This window comes from Leuciscus leuciscus, assembly GCF_965113295.1.
Source record: "Leuciscus leuciscus genome assembly, chromosome: 3".
Taxonomy (NCBI): Eukaryota; Metazoa; Chordata; class Actinopteri; order Cypriniformes; family Leuciscidae; genus Leuciscus; species Leuciscus leuciscus.
Genome location: NC_138727.1, coordinates 13978964 through 13996598, shown reverse-complemented (window position 1 = coordinate 13996598; position 17635 = coordinate 13978964). Strand labels below are relative to the sequence as shown.

General features: G+C 38.1%; 1 protein-coding gene across 1 annotated transcript in view; it reads right to left on the bottom strand.

Moving 5' to 3' along the window:
• The window catches only part of tusc3 (tumor suppressor candidate 3), a 91951-nt gene extending 75119 nt beyond the window's left edge, over positions 1-16832 (bottom strand). Inside the window, exon 1 of the mRNA XM_082165837.1 lies at positions 16677-16832. Coding sequence (XP_082021963.1) covers positions 16677-16781 — 105 coding nt within the window. The 5' untranslated portion in view covers positions 16782-16832. The remainder of the gene's footprint in view (positions 1-16676) is intronic.
• Between the last annotated feature and the right edge of the window lie 803 nt (positions 16833-17635).

The window sequence follows — 17635 nt, the reverse complement described above, 5'->3', positions numbered from 1 at the left end:
TGTTGTTTTTGAGTCTTTGCGAGAACCTTTACCTATTTTCAGGTAAATCTACCACACTGAATATCTTAGTGACACGATGTCAGATGGCAATCCCATTCAATTCAGCCCTATTCAGATCTCAGTCTCTCAAGGACATACATAATTTTGAGACTAACGTTGACACGTCAGTGAAATTTCTGAAAACGACGTGCGAGTCAGGGGACAGGCAAGTAGTTTGCTGACATCAGTGACCGATTTTCCCTTTGTGTTCTTTTGCATTTTGCTGTGACAAGTTCTCATACAGTGCAATGTACCGTCTAAACTGCAACAGTCATCCACCTTACATTATTCCAGTGTAAAAAGCTTAACTTCTACCACAATCTCTGCACTTTTAACAATGATAATTGATCATCACTTTCAGCAGCTTTAGGAGTTCACAATAAAATTGTGCGACAGGAACAACTACTGCGGCCCGCAACGTCCATTGGAGGAGAGCAACCAAAGCAACGGTGCCTAGGCCGAATTTGGCCTCAGCCCAGGACTATTATAAGGAATTGCGTTTCGGCATCCGGTACAACAATATTAATGAGATCCATGAGCGATTTCATAAATTACACTAACACTTTGATTGCTTAACCACATCCTCAGCTCTAGTACGCACAGGGAAGAGGACCTGACAATTATTGTTCATCACTATGGATATCCAGAAGAGGAGACAAATGCAGAATTGTCACTTTTCAAAGCTATGTCAATGGGAGAAGCAAGTTTTGAACAACGATTGTCACTGTTCAGAGAGTCAAAGCTAGTCCACAGTCTAGTAAACGTTGGCAACCTCTTTCACTTATTCTTGACTTTACAGATGAACATCACATTGTGTGAAATAAATTGGTCTTACTTGCATCCAACTGAAAAAAACAAATGAGAAACACCATGAGACAGAGAGACTCTCGGACATTGCAGTACTAAGCACTGAAAGGGCCATTCATGTGGATTTGGATAAAACAGTTAATTGCTTTGATGCTGTGCCTTGTGGACACCGTTTAGCCCTTAATTAAGGTACACCATTGTTTTGATACTTAAACTTGATTGCTTAAAATTTCTGTGAATAATTTGCTGATACAGGTACAAAAAAACTCATATACACACACACACAAAAAACTGTATATATTCTATATTCTATGGCTTGCAGGAGCTGGCTGCGGATGTGATTGGCTTCTCTGGATGGTTTTAATATTTAGGTTCTTATCTTTAATTACAGGGAGTGTCAGATAAAAGCACATCACTCTGCTCTGTTGGGCAAGCAAAAGAAGGAAATCTTTCCGCTCCAATTACCTTGATGAATTCCCGTATCTGTCAAACGATGAAGCCGTCAAAGTGACTTTAAATTGACAAAGTAAACTTCACGTTGCTTTTCAGGCATTGCAAGACGAAAGCCGTATCAATGGTGAAACAGTGTCTGAACGCACTCTAAAACATGCAGATATTTCACAGTCACTCATACACATAAACTCACACTCTCCAGGAAAAAGTCTCCAGGATCGATTGTTGTGGGGTTTAAACCTACAAACGTTTGGTAAACAGTCTAGATCTTTAACCACAAGGCTTGAACCGCTATGCTCACCCTAACCTAACTGCAAAGAAGTTCCGCCATGCTTACAGTCATTGGTAAGCATCGGTCCAATACTAGCTAAACAGCAGCTCTGCGGAACATACTACAACAACTCCTCGTCCCACCAAATGTTGACGTGATGTATCCTGATCTTCAAGCAGAAGGAGCTGGATTAATTTTTTGTTAATGATATTAATCCATAATCTGACATGTGATGCAGCCTTATTTCTCCAATTCTGTCACCTGATGGAGTTTGGGTTCCTGTTGCATTTGGCTTGCTTAGTTGGGGTTTAGAAGAAATTAATCAACACTGAACTGACTTGAGCTGAATAATGACACTACTGCCGTCAAATTAGAATTTGTCGCATATTTGATGAAGTTTGCAGCATTGATCGTTATTTTAATGTTTATTACTGTGAAGTTACTTTGAAACAAACTTTATTGAATGAAGCACTATATAAATAAAGATGACTTGACTTGACTTGAATACATTCCCTAACAGCAAGAGCAGGTAATATTACTGCTAGGAGAATAATGCAATAAAGTCACATGGTTGCTTTTATTATGCAGTGTTTATAAAAAAAATAAAACAGTGCTTTAGTTTAATAAACAGAAAGCTGAAAGGTGGCATGGAGCTAACCACAGGGAGCAAGTGGGGCTTGCTGATACAGCAAGTCTTTTTGATGGAAGTGAGATGTCAGACAGCAGCTATTCTGCCGATCCATCCACAAACCAATCGTGAAAGACCTGAGTCTACACTGGCGAGTGCATCCAAGGCTAATGTTTATATTCAGCATTTTGTGAATGCAACCCTGAGCTCAATGACTTCAATTGATATTACATGGAGGACAGTTTAGTTCCACAATCGTGGTTGGTCTTAAATCGAACGTGATTGCCTTGATCTTTTCAGAGACTTTGGCTACATCCACACAGCAGAATACAACTGTCTGTCTGTTGGGAGAAAGACAACTGAGAGTGACAGCTGACGTAACTGATATGATATAGGGCTACATATCTGATTGAGGAAAGCAGTAGGAAAGCCCTGAAATGGCAAACAATTTTATGGCAAACAATTTTTTTTTATCCTATGATGGCAACAGCAAACCACAATGATCCAATCAATCCTCGATGGACAAAATCCAAGCCTATCTTGAGTACCTAATATTTATCCAAATGAGTCAATATTAAATCAAATCACAATAACTGAATTGAAATGAAATAATAAAAAAGCGTAGCTTACCAGAAATTGTACCATGTAAACATTGTAACATGTTGTCACTAAACCTAATACAATTCAGTTTAGTTACTAAAATGCTAGTCACAATCACAATACAATACACTTATTGTGATGCAAATTTTTTTATATTTCAATTGATGGAGAAGGTCAGACTATTTCCTTCAGAAAGACCGTTGGTTAGCTAGCTCATTTAAAATGTCCTAAAAAAGTTGTTTAAAATAGATTTGATATTTATATTGTAGTTGAAAACAGCCCTGTGAGAAATTCATAGTAAATTTCATTAAAAGTAAAAAGTTCATAGAATTAAAATTGATCTAAACTTTTTTGACCCTGCCTCTTAAAAGAATCGGAATCGAGAATCGTTAGGAACCGGAATCGAAACAAGGAATCGGAATGAATCGGAATCGGAATCGTTCAAATTCAAACGATACCCAACCCTAGTTGTGATGCAAATAAGTTAAATCATAGAACTTTCTATTAATCAAATAATCCAAAAAACTAAAAAATGCATCAAGATTTCCACACAAATATTAACCAGCACAACTGCTCAACACAATAAGAAATGCTACCTAAATACCAAATCAACATATTAGAATGATTTTTGAAAGATCATGTGACACCGAAGACTCGCATTAAATGAATAAATTACATGAAATATATTAAAATAGAAAACAGTTATTTTAAATTTTAATATTTCAAAATATATATTTATTTTTTTTACTGTATTTTTGATACAGCCCTGGTGATCAGATATTTCTTAAAAACATTTGACAAAATCTAACCAACCCCAAACTTTTGAATGGTAGTGTACATCCGATTTAATGACGTAGTTAATCTAATAATAACCAAGTACTCGTCCAAGTTTTCCACTTGGAATGTTGAGGATTGTTACTGCCACAGTAATGCACAATAAGTACAATGGGACCGCGCACTTACAATGAATCACTCAAGTTTGTTTCTGGCCTCACAGAAAGTGGTTGACAGGGGTTACCTGTCCGTACAGACATTATTCAAACTGCTACTGTCTCTTGTTTTACACACGAGACAATTTCAAAGTCTAACCTGTTAGTAAATTCAAAGATAATGACTCTATGAATGCAGCCTTTGAGTCTTGGTCTGACAGCCACTAAAAGTGGAGCAGTAAGTCGCAATAACAGGCTGTTCTCCACAACAACAAAAGACTTTCCTCAGGATTACCATTGCTAATTATTGAGGATAATTTACTTCAGGATTTGGCTCAGGCCTGAGTGTATTAGAAGACAAAGCAGCTCAATTTGGGGTTTTGGCGTATTATTCTCTTTTTCTTAGATGCTGTGTTTTTTTCATTCTCCATTTTCCAAGTGAGAGAGAAACGTGGATCTAATTTTGCTGTCAATTAGAGGGTGACTGGGAAATGAATGGCGGTGGCCACGAGTGAAGCGATATTAGATCTCGAGATGGGATTAAGTCTTTGATAGGCACCAAGTGCTTACACCACCTCCACTTAATGAAAAAGACATTTCACAAACAATCCCAAGGAACAGAATAATAAGGAAGCTCAATGTAAGCCGAAATTCAGCAGACAAAGACGTCCAACTGGATGTGTAGGGATCTTGGGGCATTGCTTTACAGGGAATTTAAAGACAAACTTTTCTAGCCCTTGTATGCAAGACCTCAATATATGTAAAATAATATCCATGAAATTAAAAATAGTGACTATATACTCTACAAAAGTTTGGGGGTTGGTAAGATATCTGAAAGAAGTCTCTTATGCTCACCAAAGATGCATTTTTTAATTGTATTGAACATTGATGGAGCAATAGATTTTGTGTGAAAATAAATCATAAATGTGGTTAATTTTGTATAAAAATCGTATAAATGTATGAGGTGGCATGATGGGACTTTTACCCCACACACGGGGCAAAAGACATACATTATTTATACAAATACTTTAGTTAAAATAATATGTTTTTAATAATGTCTAATACTTGTTCAAAATATTCACATCAGCAAGTTTGTACCATTTGTACCATCTGTTCATTTTTGATAAAAAAAAAAAAAAAATTTGTTCAATAAATATACTGTCATTAAATTATGTTAAAAAAAATTTAAAATACAGAAACAACATTATTTTAAAAAGTAAAGATTCTGAAACCACTGAAGGAGATCCCATTATAAGGTAATGTATTTTTAAACATGATTGTTTCATTATAAATATGGGGATTATCTCTAAGGTGGACACCCAATCCCAACATTACACAACCTTACCATCTAAATCTAACAATATCATGTCAACAAATGGAAAAGTCAGCCAGCTATTTATTATCATGTCAATTAGTGTGCCTTTAGCCCCAACAGCAGGGGCAACTTTTACCCCAAATACCATACTTTTACATATTCTTCTGTTACTGAAAATCTGTTGCTGTAATTATCTTGAGCAAAACTTAAAATCATTAACAAGACCTTAGTATAGGCAATCATTTTAGCGATTCTCATTTGCTACTTAAATCTACAACATTTTAATCAAATATTAGATCAAATTAGCACAAAATCAACTTTGCGCTGCTGCCCGTGATCATGTCAAGGATCAGCCGAATTTCCATGTGCATCTTGAAAACTGGATGTTTTGAAAAGTGCTGTGGCAAGTTTTTGTGCCATCTACTGTAGTGGTTTAGATGAAAATAAAATCAAAGGCGCTGTTAGCCCCGTTGTACCCTACTCTTTTTACTGACCCTAAACTTTTAAACAGCAGTGAAGTCAATTCACCTTTATTTATATAATGCTTTATACAATAAAGACTGTTTCAAAGCAGCTTTACAGGGATAAACAGGAAAATAATGATTAAATGAGGCAAAAACTGTTTAATTTTGCAGTAAAGCAGCTCTAAAAAGAAAATCTGCTGAGATCAGTTCAGTGTGGATTCAGTTCTGTTCAATAACTGTGTAAAGATCACCAAATATGAAAGGCTATAAAGCAGCTCCTACAGTGATGTCATTGTCCAGCTCAGTTCAGTTCTCATCCAACAGTCTCAGTACAGTCAAATCAATAATACTGCTGAATATTATAGATTCCAGGCTGCATCACAAGTCAGATTGGTATCATTCAGAATAAGTTAATTCAGTGACAAATTCATCAGACTGATTCAATATAGTCGGTATCAGTAATTTGTCATTTTAAGCAGTTAATTAAAATAACTATAATAAGAGTAATTTGCTTATGAATCAGAATACACTGCTTACGCTTGTTATTTTTGATTCATTAAAAAGGATCAGTTCAATCAAATCATTTGTTCATTAATCAGACTTCCCTTGTCATGCTGTACGTTTGCTTTTTGTTGCTTTTTTTTGCTTTCATCCAAGCACATTTAATTCAGACTGCAAACTGGCATTCAAACTTGAGTGGTGCTTTTAAGCAGAGGTGGTGTCGATTGAGCTCTACCGCTGAAAATAGGAAAGGAAACACTGCTATAATAGATTGGCAACACTGATTGGCATATCTTAACATATCTTAACATTTTAAAGCTGCAGTCCGTAGTTTTTCCTCTTTGTCGCCATCTCTGTTTGAAATCTGCAATTGCAGTTATTCGTAGAATTATCAACTTTACGTGGGTTGTGCCTCAGCACGGCACAGCGCGGATGAATTAATGTTTTGAGGAGAATGTGCGGCTGTCAGTCACCTCGCGGTGTGGATACTGTCTAGGGATGTTAACCGATGACCGTTTGACCGATGGTTGACCGTATCAACGTTAACCAATCAAAGCTGTCGGTAGTCGGTAAAAAAAAAATCAAATAAAATTAGGCTATTATAGACAGTGGGCTAAACGCTACTACAGTTAGCCATCTCATTCCAAGATCTTTTTGTGTGAAGTGAACAAATCCCTCACACTCAATTTTTCAGAACTCGCCTGTTTGTACTTAATAAACCAATAAAACCATTTGGCGCGAGGTCACTGCGTTTGGGTTCGCGCGCTCACAAGGTTTGCGAAAAGTAAAGGCTACAGGCTAAAACACTCGAGGTTAGAGCCAGGGCAGACGACAGGATGAAGCGTGCAAAGAAAAGTAGTGTGTGGGACCATTTCACCAAAAAGAATGACACAGATGTAAGTTGCAACTTGTGTGATACAGTGCTATCATCATCTTTCTTTATTATTGTTAGCACTACCTCAAATTAAAGCGGCGTCTCTTCGGAGCTGTCATTTTCTTAGCCGCGGCAATGTTTCAAATGAGCTTCTAACACTAGACAAACACCTTTATTTTCAACGCGATCACCTTTTACCCAAACCATTTAGAAACTAAGGAGCCATTTGTCCTCCGATTACATACAAGCTCGTCGGCGCCGCGTTTGCGGGACTCATGTTTCGCGCTGTAGGGGATTTAAAAAAAAGTGACGTGAGTGGAAGGGCGGTGCCGGGGCAGTGTGTGAGGCAGAGCGGCAGAGAGATGCGACAGAGTTGCGAAATTGCAGGCGCGGCTCGAAATGGCTGTTATTTCAAATAGCATATTTTAAACTAATCGGTTAACCGGTTTCAACCGGCTAATGAGACTCGGTGGTCGGTCAAGAACATTTTTAGTTTTCACCATCCCTAATACTGTCATTCGGAATCATAGATTCTACTTTTTGGAAGTATGACCAACATAAGAATTTTCACCGGAAAATGTCACCTGAACAAGTAACATCCACTTTTGTTCTGAACAACTACGGGAAAAAAAAGCATAGCAGTAAATCGCACTTATTAAATCTAACGATCATTTATGTCTTACCTGTCCAGCAGAAAAAAAGCCGTCTCTGTGTCTGTTTTGAACCCCTTCAAAACACGGAGTTCAAGCCACCTTTCAAAAGCCCTTCCGATATTTATCCTTGTTTTCGCATGGGCCCGGTTGCAGTCTCTTTTTTTCTGTAGTCACTCCGAAGTCTGAAGTCTTTCGCATTTGCATACAACGGGTGAATCGCCAGTTGTCACTGGTGATTGTCGTTTGAACCTTTCTGGATCCGCCATCAAATTGATACGTTTAATTATATCAAGTGCCGTGAGAAAAGGCTATAAATCTCCACCACCAACATCCTCACACGCAATATAGCCTACTAGCCGGGACACATTCTTAATGAGTACAGATGTGACGTAATGACGCAAAGACATGCTCGAATTTCCCGCGGAAATCCACCAGTACCACTGGAATAAAAAAACATTATTACAAGCTTACCGTTTTGAATCGAGCTAAGGCAAGCAGATAGTTTTGAACACTGGCTGGTTATGTACTTACTCAAATTTATTTTGGACAATTTTTAACCCCAAAAAGTTACGGACTGCAGCTTTAAAGTTTGAAAGCCAAAAATTTTTTTTATGGTGTCCAAGGAGCTGATAGTAATTTATTTATTTCTCCTTGCTCTGTGTAACCTGGTGAAGTTTGCCCTTAAAATGCAACAAAGCAACCAGTCACATCACAGCAACGACACTTTTTGGTTCCATCACTAAAGCACACTGAGACTACTGATAAAACCACGAAATAAAACCATCTCAGAAACGGAACGAGTTAGAAACAGCGGCCGTTATCTGACAAAAAATAGAGAGGGAGACGAAGAGCAAAACAGTGACGGGGATGAAGAAGAGAAAGACAGGTGGAGAGATGCGTTGGAGAGATTCTAGCTTTCTCTCCTCCCCCGTCACTACTCTCCTTAATGAACGACTCTCTCTGATACACTCTTTAATGCATGTTTAAGGCTTTGCCATGGACGGCTGGCACAGCGCTGATAAGGCTGCATGCGTTATCCAGTTGGACAGGCTGACTCGTCCACGCCGGCCTCCTGCCTAAAGCATCTCTGTCAGATCATCCGCCGCCACGCTGTGATGACGACTGCTATGACAGCGCTGATAAAGGACAATCGAAGATGTCACAAGCTATGGGGTGGACAGATGGAGGGTACACAGGATTTGGAGGAATGAAAGAGGAAGGGAAAATGAATTGGAAGTTGTTACCTCATACCATATTTCAAAGAAAGACAACATGACGTTTGCAAAAAAAAGAGAAGAAAACACAGGTGGAGATTTTTCTTCTGATGTCTTTGTGTTTTGCACCAAGTCTGTGGTCTACAGTTGTTGATCTCTTTTGGGCTCAGAGAACACCAGGAGTTTGAACGAAAGACATTGGGTCAGAACACACAGCGTGAACACAGGTTAACAGAGCTCACATGTAACCCAGGGAGCTTAGAATGAAAAAACACATGGGGATAGTCGGAAAATGGAAGAATCTGTGGAAATAAACCGGTGTGGAGTTTAAAGTCGAACAAAAAAAGCCTATAAAGCTGAAACAAAAATGGCAAAAATAATAATAATAATAATAATGATAGAGCAGGTATGACTTCCTAGTGGTCAATCTCACGTACCGTTCCCCTTCCCACGGCTTCAAAAATAACTGCCCTCTGATTATGCCCAATTTCTGACCAAAATGTCAGAAAGTGGGCAGGGCGACGTCTCGGGAACACACAGCATCCATCAAACGGACAGCTCTGCCACACAGGCTATTATCATTCACTCAACAGGACTGCTAATTGTGAAACACATTCAAACTCATAAAAAAATTTAATGTGTCACATATTTTGATCTGAAACTATTTTGGTAGTATGCAAAAAAAAACAAAAAAAAAACACATACATAATATAAATGGAAAAAGAAGCATGTTAATTTGGAAACTGCCTGTTGTGCACCATACATGGTCAAATGTATTTGGTGCTATTAATTCTGAAAAAATAAAGCATTATTAATGCTTATTAACGCACACCGCCCGCCATAGGCCTGTACGCTATAAACATTGCGTGCAGTTTAGTTGTGAAAATGATGCAGGGTAACGCCTGATACGTGATGAAGCCTATTAGAATGCAGTTAAAATGTCACTAAAATTCAAGATATGAGGGCAAAGATGCCGTGTATGGGTTTTTGTCTCATATTTTTATATTATATGATATAGTTTAGCAATTTCACCCGAGCAAGAGTGCTGTTTTTTTCCCTAATATCTGCACAATTGCGAACAGTTTAATAAACAATAAGTTAATAGTGTTAAATTTTAGACACAATATTGTCAATCTTGTCCATTTTGCTAAATTTCACCAATGAAAACAGTTCTAAACAAAACCACGGCAGAACTGGTGTACGTCTCCAAGCAACACAAAAAGGTGTTTCATTACTGAATGAATCTGCTGTTTTTAACCAATTGAGTGAGCCAATGATTTAGTGACTCATTCATAAAGATGACCACTTGCCTTGTTCCTGAATGAATCAGCCATTTGAATGAATCTGTTAAATGAATGACATGAATTACATTCATATTCATGCCACATCTGAGCTTCATTAAACAGTCTGTGTAAATATACCTAAATGCCACTTCAGATGCAGCAACTAAAAATGGTATGGCCACATTGTAGCCTTAAAAGTTAATGTATAATAAACTATGTTGAATCAAAATATTTCTTTCTAAAGCTACTTTCTGTAACGTCTATTCAATATATCTCATAATTAAACATTGTGAATGCATTTTTATGGTAATTTTAACAAAATACTATTTCAGTGTTCAGTGCCTATATACGGTGTACCTCTATCTTTCATACACTGCTTGCAGTGCACTGAACACACACCGCTTGTCTGCTAGCGTTCTCTTTTTCTTTCTTTTTTTCCATCTCCCATGGTGAGAAGGTAAGAATATCAATGCACTTGTTACAAATGGCCTGCAAATCTCTTGAATATTAAATAAAACATACAAGGGAAATGGAATTACACTACAAGACCTGGATCTAACATGAGTGGAGACTGGAGGGGGCCCGGGGCCTGCTAAATATTCATGCCTCTTTTTTGTTTATTTATCTTTTAAAGCCTTATTTTGCATTTTAAAACACAAAGTGAAAAAACTGACCACAAAAGCATGCCCTGTTGGAGAAGAGAGTGCAGGGTTTGCGGGCCAAGGCCAACCATGGGCTGTTCAATATTCAGAATGATTTTTATAAGCAATGCATGTGGAATGGCTCTGGGTCTAATGTTGATATATCACAGCCTCCCAGCGGCTGGTGCCCTGCGTCTGTCTGGATGGCATGGAGAATCATTTTGGTAATGCTTCTCAAGCACAATACAAATCATTTCGCAAATCCACTGGGCCTTAAAGACGACTCGCTGTCACTCTAGCCAGGCATGGGAGCGACAGCCATGCACATGTGCAACGGGCTCATGCTCTTTCGCGCGATCTTACCAGTCCTCTATTTCTGTTGAGTAGAGCTATTACTGAAAGTCTGCACGAAAAGCTTTGTTGTAATACGTTAAAGGTGAATCATTTACGTTCTGTATCAATAGCAGAACAAACACAATTGCAAAGTAAACAGAGCAATTCCAAACGGGGCCTCGCACCATTCGTGCTCGGGCCCTAAATAGTGATTGATTTTACCAACAAAAAAAAACAAAAAAAAGAAAGAAAAAGCCTGTAAAATGACTGATCCACATCTGTTACTTTTCAGACAAATAAGAATTTCTGCACTTTCTTTTTTGTATTATTATACACTGTCACAGACAGACACTGTCATTCATCTTGGACATACACTGACACCTAATTGTGTGGATGTCACGTAATCGTCAACGCAAGTGTTTTCTGATACAGAGATGCTGTTGTAGAAATACACCATTAGCAGTCAGCCATGATTAATATATTGTCGCTGTAGGGCAAAATCTCCAAAAACACTACTTAACTACTAACACTAGAAATGGAAAAAAACACTGTATTTTTAAAATAATTAAACACTGCGTTGTCAAAGTTGATATTGTGGCTTTATATAGTCAGACACTTAGATGTTTCATTATATTATTAACACAACACCAAAATCAAGCTTGACCAGCGGATTTCAGAGAATTTTGGACATAAGTATTGTCCGTCATTAGAACGGCCGCATCTGAGGCAGTGAGTGCATCACATTATATTTTCATCAACTTACAGGTTATACAATTTACTGTAGCTATGCGGTCAATCAGTTTTTTGTTTTCTGTAATTTGGACAAAAACTCATGTTAGTTATTAAGGATGAAGCTGCTACACACAAGACAGAACTGGCTATTGCTTACTGTTTTTTCAGAACCCACAGAAAGACGTGAGGGCTGACCAATAGTAATGAAAAAAATAAAAATAAAAAAATGGAGATACGAGATTTCTGCCTGACAGCGACGATATACTGTGAGCAAAAGTGTCCAATGATAAAGCAAAATGTTTTTTTTTCAAAATGGCAGCCCCTACGACACGACCCACTCCATGTACACTGAATAAAATTTGGTGTAGGATTTACTGTAAAATGAAACACAGAAATTGCAAGTAAATTTCACACAAAAAAAACTACTGTACAAAGAAATGACAAGTAACGCATTGAATTAAACATGAATTTTTCTAAACCTAAAGAATTAAAAGTGCACTATTAAAAAAAACTGAAGCATGTAGAAGCAACCTTTAACATGTTGAGCCACAGTGCTTAAAGCTGCCGTCGGCAACATTTTTTTGATCACATTCAGTGTAATCGACACTATAATCCGACAGAACAACATAAATAAGGTGGTTTTAGAAAAAACCCGAGCTTCTAACTCCACCTGGAGCGTGTTATTTGTTTTGCAAAAATCCAGCGCTCCCGCTTCATCAGGTCCAATCAGCGCAGGGGGGTGTGAGATCTGACTGTCAATCACAGGTCGTGCACACGCCACAGATCCCCCCTCACTCGCGCACGTTAATATCACATGCACACGCCACGCCTGAAGTTCGCCTGGAGATTGCATGAAGCGTGACGGCGGAGAGAAAATCTACTAACAAGCTTCCAATTCCTCGGTTATCTATGGATAGATTAGCCAGGGCAGCCTACCTCCGAGTCCATGGTGTTGATAGATGCTGAAGAGACGGACGCGTTCACAGAAAATCAGGTACACACGCACAGTGACGCACTGACGAGCACGACCTCGATGGGAGGGTGCTCGCTGGTAGTGGGGAGGGGCATGAGAGTTGTAAACATTCAAAATTTTGGCTAATCGACCCAATCTGCCAGACTTGCCGACGGCAGCTTTAAGCTGGTAACACGAGTACGAGTCCGACCCAATCATTTCATCCATTCATCTTCTGCCAATCGTTTCATCTCCTTTGCCTCCAGTGTCCCTTTCAATAACAGTGGCCACAAATTTTTAAAATGTAAAACTACCTCCCGATGCTCTGGAGACATCATCATTCTCGAGGAGATTAATTTGCAGTGAGCCGTGATGTATTTAGAATTAGAATCTTGCTGAGTCTTGAGACTCATTATGGAAATGTATATATGCAGGTTGGCACGCTGAAACAGTGTTCCCAATCCTAGAGATCAATGCTTAGCGAGAGCAGTCCATCACGATGCGGAGAGGAAAAAAAAAAAAGTTAGCAAGAACGAGAAGACGGAGAAATAAAGGAAAAGGGGAAAGAATGAGAGAGGCAGAGCAGCATGATGCGCTTTTCCGATCCATGGATGGCTACACGTATGCATCATTATGCCTCTGAGCTTTTAGAATTAAACTGCCTTCATCAAACACTCAGCAGGGTGGCCCTTCTCGCACTGTTCACCCCAGCGAGAGGGAGGCTTCAAGACTTCAAACATTTCAGTTGTTTCAGAACATAAACTCTTTCAAGCCTTTTGCCCCAGTGCCATTCGGAGCAGTAATGAGTCGAGCTGCAGTTTGAGAGCTGAAGGGAGAGGGGGATCACACTGCTCTTCAACTCCAGCTGCTAGAGTCAGGATGGAGTGATCATGGGCCCGGACATATTCCTGAGGCAGATATTACTAGAAATGTTCTACCAGAGATATATGAGGAATAGAGACAGCAGAGGATCCCGCAAGTCCAACAGAGAAAAAGTCTGCACGAAATATATCAGACCAAATTGTATTAGCTGATACTGCACTCTACGGAGAAAAGGTTCTGTCAGGTGCTTCATACTGTAGGCTACTGTATATGGAACCTTTTAGAGGTTCACATCGCTGGATCATTTTATGGATTTAGTTTGAATTCATTTTGTTTATCGATTTTGATAAAATTGTATGATTTAAACAGCTTGTAATCATCCTTTCTTCACTGTAAAAAATGTAAATAACCTGTCAAACATGAAAGCATTATGCAATAATTTAAGGCATGTCATACCTTTTTGGCATAGATTGAGTCAATAACACAAGGGTTCTATATAGAAACGCTATATAGAGTGTGTGGTGTGTTTATATTTTAGCCAAATGACTGATTAGTTTGATACTTGGAGCAGATAATCAGGGTTCTATATTTTTTAGAATCTTCAAAAAAAGTGTACTCTGTTGACCAGTGGGCAATTCCACGCAAAACTGCCACATCCATAACGCCAACACAATGCCATGGTATTTAGTTGGCGTTATGGATGTGACAGTTTTGCGTGGAATTGCCCCAGTTTGAATAATACTGCTTGATTTCTGTGCAGTATATAAATTCTATTTAGCAAATATCAACCCTATAGATAATTATCGGCTACTGTTTCAAAGGTTTGGGGTCAGTATTTATTTTTATTTTTTCAACATTTATAATCATAAGAAATGTTTCTTTAGCACCAACTCAGCATATTAGAATGATTTCTGAAGGATCATGTGACACTGAAGACTAATGTATAATGATGTAATTATGTAATGATGCTGTAAGTTCATTTTAAAATACATTAATTAACTAAACAGGTATTTTATTTTGTAATAATATTTCACAATGGTGTTTTTATTGTATTTTAAAAAAAAACAAATATAGGCAGCCTTGGTGTGCATAAGAGACTTCTTTAAAGAACAATTTTTAAAATCTTACCGTCCCATAGAGATTTACAATAAATGTAATAAATTCATTAAACCTAAATTACAGCCTAACCTGAAAACATCACACAAAAACATAGGCCTATTACTTACATTACATTCTATCACAACTTTAATGGCTAAACATATTTGTAGGGATTATTAATATGTATGTACCTTGTCCATATCTACCGATCGAATGGGGAATCTACCATCCATTAGCAAAACCACTAATAAAATCTACCATCCATAAGCAAAACCACTACGTATGCTTTAACACCGAACAGAGCGTGACGTCCAGACAAAAATAACTTTGAGCAAATATTCATTTGACTCATTCTTTGGGAATGATTCAACATAGCCTATGGGAATGATTTAAGAGCTGCTGCTAAGTAAACACATCCAAACAAGGGTTGTATGCCACAGCCATGTAATAGGAGAAGCCTATTTTGGGTTTTACTGAATTATATATATTGATGCATTATAATAACACCATCATAAAGCGGGAAATAAATGTTGCAGCCAAATCCTCATAATGTCAGAAACAGCACCTGAAGAGAAATCTCATGCCCCTCCCTGAGAGTAAACAAGTAAAGGCAAAAATGTGAAGAAATAAATCGGCAAGTCATCTTTAAACACTATAAAGAAGAGTCCACCTCAGGCCGACTCAAAAGGGAAACAAAGGCAAACAAAGACTCTGCAACTCAAGCAGCTCAAAACTGCTTACACCATCTTTTCCTCCCTCTTCACATTAGTCAAGCCAAGATACAAGACACACAAAATTTTGCCTGTGATGATGAATGAACGAGTAGCTGAGCTTAGGGGGGAAAAGGAAAAATCACCCCTACTCACTCTCCAATATTCCTCTCTCGCTTGTAGAGGGCAGTGCAAACCTGAACAGATAAATGAAGGCTTAAAGACAGAGAGTCAAAATACTGCCCTTCTCAGCACCCGCAGAGCACCGGGGCAGGAAAGAGAGGGAGAAAAAGAAGAGAAAATATGAAGAAATTATAAAAAAAATGCAGGAGGGGGAAGCGGAAAGTTGCTGCTTCAGTACTTTGCCTGATTTGTTCCCAATATTATCATTTTCCTGCTCCTCTGCTGCAGGTGAGGGGAAAAGGTCAAATACACATCATATTTTAGAGAGAGAGAGCGAGAGAGCGAGAGACAGAGAGAGAGAGAGAGCGAGAGACAGAGAGAGAGAGAGAGAGAGAGAGAGAAAACTATCTAGAGACTGTCTAGACTCTGTCTAGCAGTTCACCTGCCATTCTGACATTCAATAACACTGCATTTTCTTTTAATGGCAATTCAGAATTATTACGTATGGTAAAAAAAGTAATGAGTATTTAATTCATATTAATTTCAATATTATTAACCTCTATGAGTCAAGTATCAACCTGAAACTTCAATGTAAATGTGTTTTCGAGATGTTAAAGGGAAATGTGGGTTCATTTAACAATTAATATTAATCAAATTGATCAAATATTATTATGAATATTACAAAAGCCATGCCACTTATGTTAACAGTTGATTAATTTAATTAATAAATAAATGTTATAAAAGAACTTGAGTGTTCATTGAGTTGTGTTGATTGCTATTATCATTGGATTTTAATTATAATGGTAATCTAAACAACTTGGATTGGAATATTAGGAGAGCCATGTAACTTTTATAACATGTGTATGAAATAAATAGCGGCACTTTTTCAAATATAAATCATTATGTGTTTAACGTTCATTTAGAATGAAATCTTAGATTTGCTATCATTATAAGGACACGCGCACAGCGTCACACGGACACGCGCACGCTACGTTGACAATCACAATGGAGCTGACATATTCTGCAAGAACATTCATGCAAAAAACATATGTTAATAATGGAGCAGCTTCCTGTTCCATGATATAGCCGTTTTTCTTGGTTATTTAAATGTCAACATGATTTAACTGTGCCGACCGCCGGGTAATATGTTATTTGGACACGGACACTGTAGGACTTGACCAGAAATCAACATCACTGGGTGCTGTGAAAGGTAGATTAATGAATGCATCAGTACCTCTTTTTTCTTCTGACCTCCTCCAGACTGAAGACATAACAGCAGAATCAACAATAAGGATGCAAACGGCATGTTGAATGGAAATCCCTTGTATACCACCGCCATGATGGAAGATGCTCTTATCGCATCAGTTCTGCTGAGCGCTTTGATTGGCTACAATCGCATCCAACCAGAGACCACACAATTGCTTTGTGGGACTTGTAGTTTTTATTACCTGGATTTTAAATGCATGCAGTAACAGTGGGAATACCATGTAAAATCCTCCAAAATGCTCCAGAAGTAACTTCGTTAGTCAGTTTTATTTAGTGAATTATTAAAAAAATTAGGCCTATATTGTTATTTTGTGACAGTCTTAGCGGTCAGAGAGGAAGATGAACACATTTATAGGCTTTAGCCTTGCTGTATCTCCAGTTCCTGCCAATGGGGGGCAAACCCAAAAAGTGTTTTCTAATATAGAATGATATTGAATATGGAGAATGCATGACATGGCAAAAATGAGAATCCTCAGCTTTTAAAAATGTTTATGTAATGTTCTAAAGGGTTAAATAGGGGTGGTGGTGGCGCAATGGATAAGACACATGCCTTTGGCGTGAGAGACCCGGGTTCGAATCCACTGTGAGACACCAATGTGTCCCTGAGCAAGACACTTAACCCCTAGTTGCTCCAGAGGCGTGCGACCTCTGACATATATAGCAATTGTAAGTCGCTTTGTATAAAAGCGTCAGCTAAATGAATAAATGTAAAATGTAAATGTAAATAAAGATCTATTTATAATATTACAATGCTTAATATCAAATAATATAGTATAATAATAATAATTAGCTTTACTAATATCATTATTATTATAAAAGGATAATAACAATAAGTTATTATCCTTTTATAATAATAATGATATTAATAAAGGGAGGGGGAAGGGGGGGGGAAGGGGAGGGGGAAGGGGAGGGGGAAGGGGAGGGGAA